Source organism: Ranitomeya variabilis, chromosome 4 (genome assembly GCF_051348905.1).
Source record: "Ranitomeya variabilis isolate aRanVar5 chromosome 4, aRanVar5.hap1, whole genome shotgun sequence".
Taxonomy (NCBI): domain Eukaryota; kingdom Metazoa; phylum Chordata; class Amphibia; order Anura; family Dendrobatidae; genus Ranitomeya; species Ranitomeya variabilis.
This window is the reverse complement of record NC_135235.1, coordinates 623377785-623392545: the sequence shown is the minus strand read 5'-3', so window position 1 is coordinate 623392545 and position 14761 is coordinate 623377785. Positions and strand designations below refer to the sequence as shown.

The window sequence follows — 14761 nt, the reverse complement described above, 5'->3', positions numbered from 1 at the left end:
AGCCTGGGAAGGGGTTAATACCCATGAATCTTCCCAGGCTATGAATATCAGCCCGTAGCTGTATATTTAGCCTTTACTGGCTGTTAAAATAGGGGGACCCCAACCAAAAAAGACGCGGGGTCCCCGATAATTAATAGCCAGAAAAGACTATGCAGACAGCTGGCGGCTGATATTCATAGCCTAGGAAGGAACCATGGATATTGGACCCCCCCAGCTACAAACACCAGCACACTGCTGCCCCAGAAATGGCGCATCTGTAAGATGTGCCAATTCTGGCACTTAGCCTCTCTCTTCCCACTGCCCTGTTAGTGGTGGCATTTGGGGTAATAGGGGGTTAATGTCACTTTTGTATTGTAAGGTGACATCAAGCCGGCTTAGTAATGGAGAGGTGTTAATAAGACACCTATCCATTATTAATCCTATAGTTGTTAATGGGTTAAAAAAGACACAGGCAGAAAAAAGTATTTTAATGAAATAAAACACTATACAGTTTTGCCATCTTTATTGTTCTGCCGATCCATGTGACGCCATTGATCTCCTGTAAAAAAAGAAAAAATAATAAACCAACACAAATACTCCCTGGTCCGATGCAGTCCATTTAATAACAAGTGTCCCACAATGATCTCCCATATAGAGCAGTCACATCAGGAGATGTTACTGCTCTATAGGGCCTCCAGTGACACACTGACGGGAGACAATGGCTCCTGCAGTGTTATCACTGAGGGTTCAATGGGCTCTCACTTTACGGCACTGCTGCGTGAGAATTTTCCCACGAAGCGGTGCCGCAAGTGACAGTATGAACTCTGCTGAACTCGGTGGAGGGATACAGTGCGGAGGATTACCTGCCGTCATTGTATCACCGGACCGCTACACGGGAGATCATCGTGGGACACTCGTTATTAAATGGGTTACATCGGAGCAGGGAGTATACTGTTGGTTTATTACTTTTATTTTTTTTTTACAGGTGATCGAGGGCTTTGGGGACTAGGTGTATGGTGAGTATGTACAGTATGTGTATATGTGTTTGTTTTTTACACAGTAGCCGGATGATGGGACTACTTCTGTCCCATCATCCGGCTAGTTGTCACTGTAGCAGGCATAACCGGATGGGACTAGTAGTCCCATCGGACGATGCCTGCCTACATACAGACCCGCACACACACAGCCCCGCAGACCCCCGCAGACCCACACAGATACACACAAACACCCGCACACAGACACGCACATCTTCTCCGCACACACACAGTCTCCGCCCACACACATAGTCTCCGCCCACACTCCGCCCACACACTCTTCCTCCTCCCGATCTGCAGCGTTTCTCGCACTCAACTCCGCAGCAAAACTGCAGATCTTTTTAGGCTATGTGCACACGTTGCGAATTTTGATGCGTTTCCACGGCGTCTTTGGACACGCGGAATTGCATCAAATCCGCAGTGTAGTGGACAAGCAATGATAGTCTATTTGAAATTGACATTTGTTGTGCACATGCTGCGGAAAAAAACGTGCGGAATCGCAGCTTTGTTTTTTCCGCAGCATGTCAATTCTTTTTGCGGATCTGCAGTATTTCTGCACCCATTGATTTCCATTGTGTCAGGCCAATCCGCAGCAAAACCATAGGTGTAAAAAAGATCTGCGGATGTGCTTGCGAGAAACGCTGCAGATCGGAATGGGGAAGAGTTTGTGGGTGGAGTGTGGGCGGAGACTGTGTGTGTGGGTGGAGACTGTGTATGTGCGGAGAAGATGTGCATGTCTGTGTGCGGGTGTTTGTGTGTATCTGTGTGGGTCTGCGTGGGTCTGCGGGGCTGTGCGGGGGTATGCAGGGCTGTGTGTGTGCAGGGTTGTGTGTATCTGTGTGTGTGCGCACGTGGGTGTCTGGGGCTGTGTGTGTGCGTGCTGATCTGGGTGTAGGCAGGCATCGTCCGATGGGACTACTAGTCCCCTCGGCTATGCCTGCTACAGTGACAGGTAGCCGAATGATGGGACAATAGTAGTTCCATCATCCGGCTACTGTGTTCAAGTGTAAAAAAAAACAAAACAAAAAAACACACACATATAGACATACAGTACATACAACATACAGTACATACAACATACAGGACATACTCACCACACAGCTAATCCCTGAAGCCATCGATCACCTGTAAAAAAAATAAAAATAATTAACGAACAATATACTCCCTGATCCGCAGTAATCCATGTAATAATGAGTGTCCCATGAGGATCTCCCGTGGAGAGCTGTCACATCGGCAGATGCGACCACTCTCCAGGGGCTTCGGTGATACAATGACGATAGGTATCCTTCCGCATTGCATCCATCCGCCACTGTGAGTACAGTATAGTTTATACTGTCACTTGCGGCATCGCTGCGTTGGAAAATTCTCACGCAGCAGTGCAGTAAAGTGAGAAGCCATTGAACCTTCAGTGATAACACTGCAGGAGTCATTGTCTCCTGTCAGTGTCACTGGAGGCCCTGAAGAGCAGTGACATCAACTGATGTGACAGTTCTATAGGGGAGATCGTTGTGGGACACTCGTTATTAAATGGACTGCGTCGGACCAGGGAGTATACTGTTGGTTTATTATTTTTTATTTTTTGCAGGTGACCGATGGCTTCGGGGAATTAAGCGTGGTTGTAAGTATCTTGAAATTAAGAATATTAAAATACTTTTTTCTGGCTGTGTCTATATTTATCTCTTTCACTACTAAAGGATTAGTAATGGATAGGTGCCTTATTGACACCTCTCCATTAATAACCGGGCTTAATGTCACCTTACAATCAAAGGTGACATTAACCCCTTATTACCCCATATGCCACCACTACAGGGCAGTGGGAAGAGAGAGGCTAAGTGCCGGAATTGGAATTGAGAGGGGGGGGGGGGGGGCAATATCCATGGCCCCTCTCTAGGCTATGAATATCAGCCCGCAGCTGTCTGCATAGCCTTTCTGGCTATAAATTATATGGGGACCCCACGCCATTTTTTAGGGGTGGCCCCCCTATTTTAAGAGCCAGTAAAGGCTAAATATACAGCTGTGGGCTGATCTTCATAGCCTGGGAAGATCCATGGGTATTACCCCTTCCCAGTCTATGAACATCGGCCCCTGGCTGTTTGCTCTCCCTCTCTGGCGCAGAAAATTGTGCCCGAGCCCATGCCATTAAAAAAAAAAATTAAACAGATATTGTGTTTAACAACGCAGTGCGTGCGTGCGTGCGTGCGTGTGTGTGTGTCTTTATTTAACTCTTTATGTACCATTTTATTTTGTTTATTACTAAACATCGAGCTTGGTATTACCTATCTGTCTTTCTATCTATAGATACAGTATATCTATCTATCTACAGATACATCTATTTATAGATAGATATATCTATAGATAGATAGATACATAGATCTATAGATAGATAGATATGGGATAGATAGATAGATTGATAGATTGATAGATACCTCTATAGATAGATCTATCTATCTATCTATCTATCCGTCTATCTATAGATCTATAAATGGAAGTCAATGGGTGCAGAAACGCTGGAGATCCGCAAAAAGAATTGACATGCTGCTGAAAATAAAACGCTGCGAATCCGCAATATGTGCACACCTAATGCTAATTTCCCATTGACTAACATTGCTTGTGCACTACACTGCGGATTTGATGCAATTCCGGGCGTCCAAAAACGCTGCGTAAATGCATCAAAATCTGTAACGTGTGGTCATTGCTGGAATAACACTATGAAATAAACTGATGCATTGCCATCTAGTGGTCATTGCTGGAATAACGCTATGAAATGTACTATTGCAGTGCCATCTAGTGGTCATTGCTGTTATAACGCTATGAAATGAACTGATGTAGAGCCATCTAGTGGTCATTGCTGTTATAACACTATGAAATGAACTGATGTAGAGCCATCTAGTGGTCAATGCTGGTATAAGTTTATGAATGTGAAGCCTGGGTGGGTCCTCCCGTATCCCAGCATGCCCTGGGGGGTAGCGTGTACTGGGGAAGTGCAGAGCTGCAGTGAGGAGAGGACCAGGTGCAGACAGGACGGTATGTGTGCAGTTCTGTGTTACTATGGAGGAAACTCCTCTGTCCTATGCAGTCATATAGGCAGGGAGGGGGCAGCCTTGTCCTGTTGCGCTTTTTTTTTTGCCCTTGTGACATTATTGCTGCTATGTACGGTCCTAATGCAACTTTCATGTGTCATATCTGCTATGTAGCTTGCCTACTTGTAGCACTACAACTCCCAGCACTTCCATTTTGGGGTCTCGTCACCGCTTGTCCCTGTTGTTTTTGTCTTGGCAGCCTCCTTTACAGGTCAGGTTTATTGTTCTTGGAGAAACAGTCAGACTTTAGTGGATCTGTGGGGGCGCCATTATTATAGCCCCCCAGCTCCATGGCGGAGACCATCATGTGTCGTTGCCCCCCACTCCCCTGTGAGGAGACGCTACCCTGACACTTCCCTTATTCTTTCTTCTTCCCTATTCTCCAAACTGCAGGGCTGGTTTTCAGTAAGACCAGAGTTGTCGTCATCCCTTCCCCCATTATTTACCACGACGAGGCCTCCATGATGACTGTTTCCATTCCTATACTCCTGCTCTTGAGGTTTCGGACTATCCTCCAAGGAAGGACCAGTCTGCTGTGACCTGTCCCTAATCCCATCCTCTTCCTCTCCAGGTTCTGATCTCATCTACCTCTTCTAGGACTCCCCCCGCCATGTATATGCAGGTAGAAAACCGCACGGGGACCTTTCTTCATCTGAAAAGGAATCCCAGCATCCGCTCATGGTCGCTATTAGTTGGTGAGTTGCAGTTTAAGTGCTAAATTACAAAATCTAAACGTTTTTTATCATTAACGTAGTCATATGAGGGCCTGTTTTTTACAGGACGAGTTGTAGTACTGATTGACCCCATAATGTACGTCAAAATGGGGAAAAATATTCCAAGCGGTAATAAAGTGATAAACCCCCCACAAGTCCAGCATTGCGGTTTCTTTTTTTAATGGCGTACATTGTGCGGTAGAAATGACTTGGTAACGAGATTCTCCAGGTCAGGTTGATTATGGCGATGCCAAACTAATATTACTAATTTTTTATATATTTTTTTTATATTTTTGTAATTAAAAATTTCTTTAATACGTTTTCGCTGTGAAAATTCCCCCAGTGTTTTACAGTATAAGCAAAGTGAGTGAACCGCTCCCGACATGAAAGCCGATCCAGGGTAGGAGATCCTGGTGGACTCGACATGCTAAATATACAGTTAGGTCCATATATATTTGGACAGAGACAACATTTTTCTCATTTTGGTTATAGACATTACCACAATGAATTTTAAACAAAACAATTCAGATGCAGTTGAAGTTCAGACTTTCAGCTTTCATTTGAGGGTATCCACAATAAAATTGGATGAAGGGTTTAGGAGTTTCAGCTCCTTAACATGTGCCACCCTCTTTTTAAAGGGACCAAAAGTAATTGGACAGATTCAATAATTTTAAATAAAATGTTCATTTCTAGTACTTGGTTGAAAACCCTTTGTTGGCAATGACTGCCTGAAGTCTTGAACTCATGGACATCACCAGACGCTGTGTTTCCTCCTTTTTGATGCCCTGCCAGGCCTTCACTGCGGTGGTTTTCAGTTGCTGTTTGTTTGTGGGCCTTTCTGTCTTAAGTTTAGTCTATAACAAGTGAAATGCTGCTCAATTGGGTTGAGATCAGGTGACTGACTTGGCCATTCAGGAATATTCCACTTCTTTAATAAACTCCTGGGTTGCTTTGGCTTTATGTTTTGGGTCATTGGTCGTCGTTTCATCCTACAGATGGACAATCAGTTTTGCTGCATTTGGCTGGATCTGAGCACACAGTATGGCGGCTCGGAATACCTCAGAATTCATTCGGCTGCTTCTGTCCTGTGTCACATCATCAATAAACACTAGTGGCCCAGTGCCACTGGCAGCCATGCATGCCCAAGCCATCACACTGCCTCCGCCGTGTTTTACAGATGATGTGGTATGCTTTGGATCATGAGCTGTACCACGCCTTCGCCATACTTTTCTCTTCCCATCATTCTGGTAGAGGTTGATCTTGGTTTCATCTGTCCAAAGAATGTTCTTCCAGAACTGTGCTGGCTTTTTTAGATGTTTTTTTAGCCTTTTTATTCTTGATGCTTATGAGTGGCTTGCACCGTGCAGTGAACCCTCTGTATTTATTTTCATGCAGTCTTCTCTTTATGGTAGATTTGGATATTGATACGCCTACCTCCTGGAGGGTGTTGTTCACTTGGTTGGCTGTTGTGAAGGGGTTTCTCTTCACCATGGAGCTTATTCTGCGATCATCCACCACTGTTGTCTTCCGTGGGCACCCAGGTCTTTTTGCATTGATGAGATCACCAGTGCTTTCTTTCTTTCTCAGGATGTACCAAACTGTAGATTTTGCCACTCCTAATATTGTAGCAATTTCTCGGATGGGTTTTTTCTGTTTTCGCAGCTTAAGGATGGCTTGTTTCACCTGCATGGAGAGCTCCTTTGACCGCATGTTTACTTCCAAACCTCCCAAGTGCAAGCACCACACCTCAAATCAACTCCAGGCCTTTTATCTGCTTAATTGAGAATGACATAACGAAGGGATTGTCCACACCTATCCATGAAATAGCCTTGGAGTCAATTGTCCAATTACTTTTGGTCCCTTTAAAAAGAGGGTGGCACATGTTAAGGAGCTGAAACTCCTAAACCCTTCATCCAATTTTAATGTGGATCCCCTCAAATGAAAGCTGAAAGTCTGAACTTCAACTGCATCTGAATTGTTTTGTTTAAAATTCATTGTGGTAATGTCTAGAACCAAAATTAGAAAAATGTTGTCTCTGTCCAAATATATGTGGACTTAACTTTATGTGAATAAAGGATCTGTAAACGGCAACTTGCTGATGGTTTCCTCTTCTCATTTTGAATACAGCCTTTAGTGTAAATGCATTGTGTGGTGTTACATCTACCTGTCCTGTTTCCTGTAGGAATCTCCTCGGTCGGCCTGGCCGCAGCCTATTACAGTGCAGGTAGGTACCGTGGAGAAGGACGTCCCATCTTGGGCCCTGGTGCACGTTTTTGGGTCTTTCACCAAGTCCTATAATCCTAAATCCGGAGTATTTCCTTTCCATACTAGATTCCTGGGCGTGGAAGCTGTTTTACGTAGCCGGATGCCTTTTTGTAGCCCTTCAGAATCTGGAAGATTGGGAGGTGAGCGCACAACGATCTGGGGGTTGTCAGACTCGTGACTTTTTGGGGGTTCAGCAAAGCCTGAAGAACTGAGGGCCCTTTTCATGTTAGGACACTTGTTCCTGATTATCGACCCGTGCAAACACGGCAGCGATCAGCCGACAAGAATTATCCTTGTCATCGGGTCATCTGCTCTTCTAATTGCCATATTGGTACTTAACCAGTCTAGCACATCAAGACCAAAAGTACCGCCACACCGTGACCACATACCACCGTAGTGATCACTGACCATCAATAAAGAAAAGCCACTGTACAAAGACTAACTCCCTAAATATAAGAGACTAATACTGCCAGACCATAACCATATAATACCAGCATAGTAGTGATATTACCGCTATAAATGACTGTATATTGGTAGATACCAGTTATACACCAGTGCTCTGTAGACTATATAGGTGTATACTGTACAGATAAATCCAGGGACTCATCGCTTAGGGTCTCTGTGAATGGTCGTTCATTTTGCATTTTCTTCTCCATTCGGCCCAGACCGTCTTGACCATTTTCTCTTTCCAGAACACGTCTCTGCAGAATTTAACACACAGACGTATTAGGCTCATTGCTTTCCAGCTCCCTCCTCACTTCACATTTCTAACTATCCAAGGTGTCGCAAGCAGTAATAATACCTCTCCTGCCTCCTCACGCAGTAAATAGTGAACTTTTGTGCCTCTATATGGTAATAATGCCCCTATTGTGCCTCCATATGTTAGTAGTATCTGCTCTGTGCCTCCATTTAGGAAAAGTCCCCCCCCCCCGTGTCATCATACAGTAACAATGTTCACTCTGAGCCTCCCTTATAGTATGTGCCCTCATTGTGCCATCACCTAGTTATATTGCCCCATTATTGCACACAGTAATGATACCCTCTTCACTGCCTCACATAGTAAGTTCTCCAACTGTGCCTCCATTTAGTAATAGTGTCCCCTCTGTTCCTCCATTTAGTAATAGTGTCCCCCTGTTCCTCCATATAGTAATAGTGCCCCATCTGTGCCTCCATATAGTAATAGTGCCCCATCTGTTCCTCCATATAGTAAGTGTCCCCCTGTTCCTCCATATAGTAATAGTGCCCCATCTGTGCCTCCATATAGTAATAGTGCCCCATCTGTGCCTCCATATAGTAATAGTGCCCCATCTGTGACTCCATATATTATTATTATTGTTATCATACATTTTTATAGCGCCATTTATTCCATGGTGCTTTACATGTGAATACAGCAAATATAGACAAGTACATTAAACATGAGCAAAAAAAAAAACCCACGGCACACAGGTACAGAAGGAGGGAGGACCCTGCCCGCGAGGGCTCACAGTCTGCAGGGGATGGGTGATGATACACTAGGAGAGGGCAGAGCTGGTTGTGCGGTGGTTCAGTAGGTTCAGGATCACTGCAGGCTGTAGGCTTGTCGGAAGAGGTGGGTCTTCAGGTTCTTGTTGAAGGTTTCTGTGGTAGTCGAGAGTCTGATGTGTTGGGGTAGAGAGTTCCAGAGTATGGGGGAAGCACAAAGCAAGAAGTCTTTGATGCGGTTGTGGGAAGAAAAGATGAGAGGGGAGTAGAGAAGGAGATCTTGAGAGGATCAGAGGTTGCGTGTAGGTAGGTACCGGGAGACCATGTCACAGATGTATGGAGGAGATAGGTTGTGGATGGCTTTGTATGTCATTGTGAGGGTTTTGAACTGGAGTCTCTGAGCGATAGGAGGCCAGTGAAGGGCTTGGCATAGCGAAGAGGCTGGGGAGTAGCGGGGAGACAGGTAGATTAGTCAGGCAGCAGAGTATAGGATGGATTGTAGTGGTGGTAGAGGGGAGGCCAGAGAGTGGGAGGTTGCAGTAGTCAAGGCGGGAGATAAGGGCATGCACTAGTGTTTTTGTGGTGTCGCGGTCAAGGAATGCGCGGATCCGGGAAATATTTTTGAGTTTGAGACGGCAGGAGGAGGCAAGGGCTTGGATATGTGGCTTGAAAGAGAGGGCAGAGTCTAGGATCACTCCGAGGCATCGGGCATGTGAGACTGGGGAAAGTGAGCAGCCATTGACATTGATAGATAGGTCTGGTGGAGGGGTAGAGTGAGATGGGGGAAAGATGATGAATTCTGTTTTGTCCATGTTCAGTTTTAGAAAGCGAGCAGAAAAGAAGGATGAAATAGCAGACAGACATTGTGGGATTTTGGTAAGGAGGTGAGGTCAGGTCCGGATAGGTAGATCTGAGTGTCTTTGGTGTAGAGGTGGTTCTGCATACCGTGGGATTCTATGAGTTGTCCCAGACCGAAGGTGTAGTTGGAGAAGAGTAGGGGTCCTAGAACAGAGCCTGGAGGAACACCGACAGACAAGGGGCAAAGTGAGGTGGCGTGGAGAAGGGAGACACTGAATGTTTGGTCTGTCAGATATGACGAGATCCAGGATAGGGCCAAGTCTGTGATGCCAAGAGATGAGAGGATCTGAAGCAGAAGGGAGTGGTCCACAGTGTCAAAGGTAGAAAGGAACAGGAGAAGGAGGACAGAGTAGTGTCGCTTGCTCTTGGCAGTTAGTAGATCATTGGTGACTTCAGTAAGGGCAGTTTCGGTTGAGTGATGGGGTCGGAAGCCAGATTGTAACAGGTCAAAGAGGGAGCAGGAGGAGAGGTGGGAGGACAGTTCAAGATGGACGTGTTGTTCCAGTAATTTGGAGGCGTTGGGGAGAAGAGATATCGGGCGATAGCTAGACACAGAGGATGGGTCGAGGTAGGGCTTTTTGAGGATGGGTGTGATCTTGGCATGCTTGAAGGATGAGGGGAAGACACCTGTTGTGAGTGAGAGGTTGAAGAGGTGTGTTAAGGTTGGGATGAAGACCGTGGCAAGGTTAGGGATGAGGTGGGACGGGAGTAAGTCGAGCGTGCAGGTGGTGAGGTGTGATCTTGGCAGGAGGGTGGAGAGCTGGTCTTCTGCCACGGTGGAGAAGCTGGTTTTGGAGGAACAGGGCTGAGCAGCTAAGAGGGGCATAGGGCGCTGTGGGCCAAGGCTTTCTCTGATTGTATTGATCTTCTGTTTAAAGAAAGAGGCAAAGTCTTCAGCAGAAATGAGAGAGGAGGGAGTAGAGTATTGAAAGTGTTGAAAAGCTGTTTAGGGTTGTGAGACGGAGGATATGAGAGATGAGAAGTTTGTTTTGTGGCAGTGAGCGTGGACTTGAAGCTGGCGAGGGACTGCTTGTATGCAGTGAAGTGGTCGGCAGAGTAGGATCGCTTCCATCTCCGCTCAGAGATCCTGGAAGCCCGTCTGTGTTCTTTGGTGAGGCTGGTCAGCCAGGGCTGTCTGTTGAGTTTTGCTATGCATAAATGGGGCGGCCGAATCGAGTGTTGCCGTTATTGTGGTGTTATAAAAAGTGGCAGCAGCATCTGTGTCATGAAGGGAGGCTATGTCTGTAAGAGGGAGAAGGGACTCCGAGCGTGATTGTAAGTTGAGATGTTTGAGATTTCTGCAAGGGTGAGTGAGTTTGTGGAGTGGGGGTTGCACACTAGGAGAGGAGAGGGAAGAGAATGTCAGTAGGTTGTGATCAGACAGGGGGAGGGAAGAGTTAGTGAGATTAGTAAGGGAGCAGAGGCGGGTGAAGATGAGGTCCAGTGTGTGGCTATCTTTGTGAGTGGCCTCAGAGGACCATTGAGTGAGGCCAAAGGAAGCAGTCAGTGATAAAAGTTTTGAGGAAGCTGAGGTGGAAGTGTCAATGGGGATATTGAAGTCACCCATGATGATAGCGGGGATGTCAGCGGAGAGGAAATGAAGTGGTCTAGAAAGGTGGAGATGGCTAGTTCTGGGGGGCGGTAGATGACAGCCAGCTGGAGGTTGGAGGGGGAATAGATGTGGACAGAGTGCACCTCGAACAAGAGAAGAGTAGCGGAGGGTGGTAGCGGGATTGGAGTAAAGGAGAAGGTGTCGGACAGGAGCAAACCAACCTCTCCACCACGTTTGTTGCTGGGGCGAGGGGTGTGAGAGAGGTGGAATCCGCCATAGGAAAGTGCAGCTGGAGAGGCTGAGTCAGAGGGGGTGAGCCAGGTTTCGGTGATGAAGAGGTCATGGATAAATGGCAGTTTGTTGCAGATTGAGCTTGCGTTACATAGTGCTCCCGGTAGGGGAACCGGGGGAGTGGGGGCTGGATGAATGGGTATGAGGTTGTCATGGTTGGGAAAATGTGGAGGGGATCGTGGCAGGGGTGTTAGAAATGAGTGTGGGGATGTGTTGAGGGGGGCCTGGGGGTAATAGTGCCCCCATATAGTAATAGTGCCCCATCTGTTCCTCCATATAGTAATAGTGCCCCCTGTGCCTCCATATAGTAATGGTGCTCCATCTGTGCCTCCATATAGATAGTAATGGTGCCCTCTCTGTCCCTCCATATATGTTGATATTGACACCTCTGTTCCTCCATATAGTAATAGTGCTCCATCTGTGCCTCCATATAGTAATAGTGCCCCCTGTGCCTCCATATAGTAATGGTGCTCCATCTGTGCCTCCATTTGGTAATAGTGCCCCCTCTGTCCCTCCATACAGTGATAGTGCCCCATCTGTTCCTCCATATATGTTGATATTGACCCCTCTGTTCCTCCATGTAGTAATGATGCCTCAGTATAGTGATCGTGCCCTGGTCAACTGCCAGGCCAGCTCATCAAGCATTTGCCAGATAGGCTGTCTGGCCCTGATTGACGTATCTTAAAGGGATGTATCCATCTCATCATTTCTGCCATACATTTATTATTGGTGATGGGCCCACCACAGGGACCCACTTTGACCTCAAGAATGGGTTCTGGTTGCACACAGCCAGTGGAGAGGTGGCTGTGCATGCGCGTCTCTTCATTCATTTTTATGGGACTTCCAAAAAGTTGCCAATTTGGCATGTGCAATTCTTCTTTTCCACAATATGTGACACTCCAATACCAGTCGAATCCTGTCATCAGTGGTATCGCCACCTTAGGTCTAACATGTAAAGGCACCTATAGGCGGCTTATTCTATATTTATGACTGTGAGCATTCAGTCTCTAGGTTGATGTTCTTCTCTCTTCCAGGAGGCCATATTTGACAAAAAGGTGGGGAAGGTTGTCCTGAAGACCTTCAACTTGTACAAGAAAATACTCACGTTTTGTAAAGGAGGTCAAGAGGAAGGTAGGCGACGAGTAGGTTTTGGTGTAAATTCACACAACTTGTGGGTCTGAACCATGTTCTGTCTCCTAGTGGTGGTCCTACTGAAAGAGATCAGAGACGTCAGTGTTGAGGAGGAGAAAGTACGATATTTCGGGAAGGGCTACCTCATAGTCCTGCGTCTTGTGACGGGTATCTCCCACCCTCTTACACAAAGTGCCGTCTTGGGAGGTAGAAGGTGAGTTCTTCAAGATTTTCTCTACCGAACTTTTAACCATTGAGGTTCCTCATCTGATTTTTTTTTTTTTTTTTTCTCCACCAGTGATGTGGAAGCGGTGGCCAAGCTTCTCACCACCTTCTTGGATCTCGACCTAGCAGGATTTCGCTCCCAAATTGAGGAGGAGAGCAGTGACAGCGAAGAGACTTTAGATAAGGAGGATGAATGAGTGGCCCATAATATGGACCACCAGTGTAATCCAGGCAATTGGGCCGACCAAAGCCAAAAAGTTGGAATTTTTTTAAAAGTTTTTTTTACTGCATTTTAATCTTGCACTACGCCTAGCGCTCCATCTTCGGTGCCTTAGTTGCCTCCAAATATTTATTCTATTAAATCCAAATGCGGTTCAGTGTTAATTGTCCACTAGGGGGAGCTCATTGCATTTCATTTTCTGGATCTACAACACATCCAGAAAATCCCAAATATTCTTTAAAAAATAATCCTCCTATCTTGTTTTTTTTTTAGAATATTTAGGAAGGATCAATGGAACCTACAGTGTGCTGTCCTATCTTAGAAAAAAAAATTTTTTTTTGCCTGAAACAGCACCACTCTTATCAACAGATTGTCTTGTATTGCAGCTTTGCCCATATACTTGCTACACTTGGTACGATAGAGCTGTTATTTTTTTTTTAGGGGTACAGAATTCTGTAAAAGAGTTAATAGAAATATCCCTTTTTAAATGGGTCCAAAATGTATTTTTTTAAGAGGTGTCCGGGCTCCTTGCGTAAACAAATTGATAAAATTCTGTCTGCCTGTAGCCACCACTAGGGGGAGCTCACTGCATACATTGAGCTCAATAATAAGAGTGCAGTGAGCTCCCTCTAGTGGTGGCTGCAGGCAGATAAAATTCTATCATCTGTGCAGGTGATTTGGAGATCTGTATCAGAAATTTTCACCCTGATTTAAAAAAAAAAATAAAAAAAAAAATAGGTGTACATCCACTCTAAAGTTAGAAGCAGGCGTCTGTCCTGCCATGTAGTGCTCACACATCCATTTTGTAACTTAGTGCTTTCTCAAGACAAGGAACACTCAACTAGGTCCGCCCATAGACTTATTTGGTCTGTTGTGTCGCTGTAGAATATTTTATTCTAACTGTATTTTCTGTTCAAGCTTAAAGGCAATGTATAAAGGTACTTAAAGGGGATGTCCACTTTTGACCAAGCACTGTTTCATTGGATACTACTTGACCTCTAGATAATGTCTTGGTGGCTGGAACCTGGGTCTAGTGTCCATAAATGACACTATACCGTAAATAACGCTGTGTCTATGAAGGAACTGCTGGAAAACTAAGCAGTAGGGGGAGTGGCCATCTGAAACACACCCCTAGTTAAAGTGACAGTAACACCATATGAAATATTTGCTTCAGTTTTTATGCTTAATTGAAATTAATAATTATGTATCGTATCTTTACAGTCTCACTCTGTCTGCTGTAAAATATAATATACGTTTTAACATGGAGGGTACAATAGATTATTGCTGCTTTTAGGTAATCATCTGGCACATGTTCCCAAACTGTGGCTCCCTAGCTGTAGAATAACTTCAAGTCACAGCATGTCCTGACAGACTGCATCTGCCAGAGCATGCTGGGAATTGTAGTTCTGTAGAAGCTGAAGAGCAACAGGTAAAGAAACAGTGACATATAGGAAGAAAATTAATTTTCCAATTGCCTCAAAAGTTTTAAAGTCGGAGAAGAATCTTTTTTTATGACAGGCTGTAAAGCAAAGAACTTCCTATTATGTCACCTGGGGGTTTGGTTTCTATTAAAGTGATAGTGTCCCTTGTGTTTAAATAGAGTAGCAGCTCATTGCTTCAGTGTTTTAAGAATATAACGGACTATTAGATATTCTGGACAATCAGAAGTCCACTTAGCGGAAACTTCAGGAGATCCTGGATAGGCTGAGGCCTAAGGCCATTTTGGAGGACCAACCCTCATTGTACAAGATGTGGGAATGTTACACTTTATGTATTATATATGTATTATGGAACTAGAATACTTGAAATCCCCGCTCTGTGTGTATGTAACGTCTGTTTTTTTTAATACAATGAATAAAGTATAAGTTGGTGAAACTTATTGTTCTCATGTTGTGATATTTAAATGCCTCCGCAGAAAAAACCCAAACTGATATACTGTTATCTCTAGTGGA

The 14761-nt window shown here is 45.2% G+C and overlaps 1 protein-coding gene across 3 annotated transcripts; it reads left to right on the top strand.

Moving 5' to 3' along the window:
* Positions 1–3921: 3921 nt before the first annotated feature.
* Positions 3922–14684, top strand: CYBC1 (cytochrome b-245 chaperone 1). Of its 3 annotated transcripts, XR_013213535.1 has the most exons (8): positions 3922–4037; positions 4665–4788; positions 6989–7030; positions 7138–7211; positions 12268–12364; positions 12434–12578; positions 12663–13371; positions 13455–14684. XR_013213535.1 is itself a non-coding variant. In XM_077253508.1 (7 exons), exons 2-7 carry the CDS (start codon positions 4704–4706, stop codon positions 12784–12786), a joined length of 567 nt encoding a protein of 188 aa, XP_077109623.1. In that variant the 5' UTR covers positions 3922–4037; positions 4665–4703; the 3' UTR covers positions 12787–14684. The 3 variants fall into 3 exon arrangements, 2 of the variants coding, with proteins under 2 accessions (XP_077109623.1, XP_077109624.1); XM_077253508.1 differs by having other exon boundaries at positions 12663–14684; XM_077253509.1 differs by having other exon boundaries at positions 3971–4037; positions 4691–4788; positions 12663–14684.
* The last annotated feature ends 77 nt before the right edge of the window (positions 14685–14761 follow it).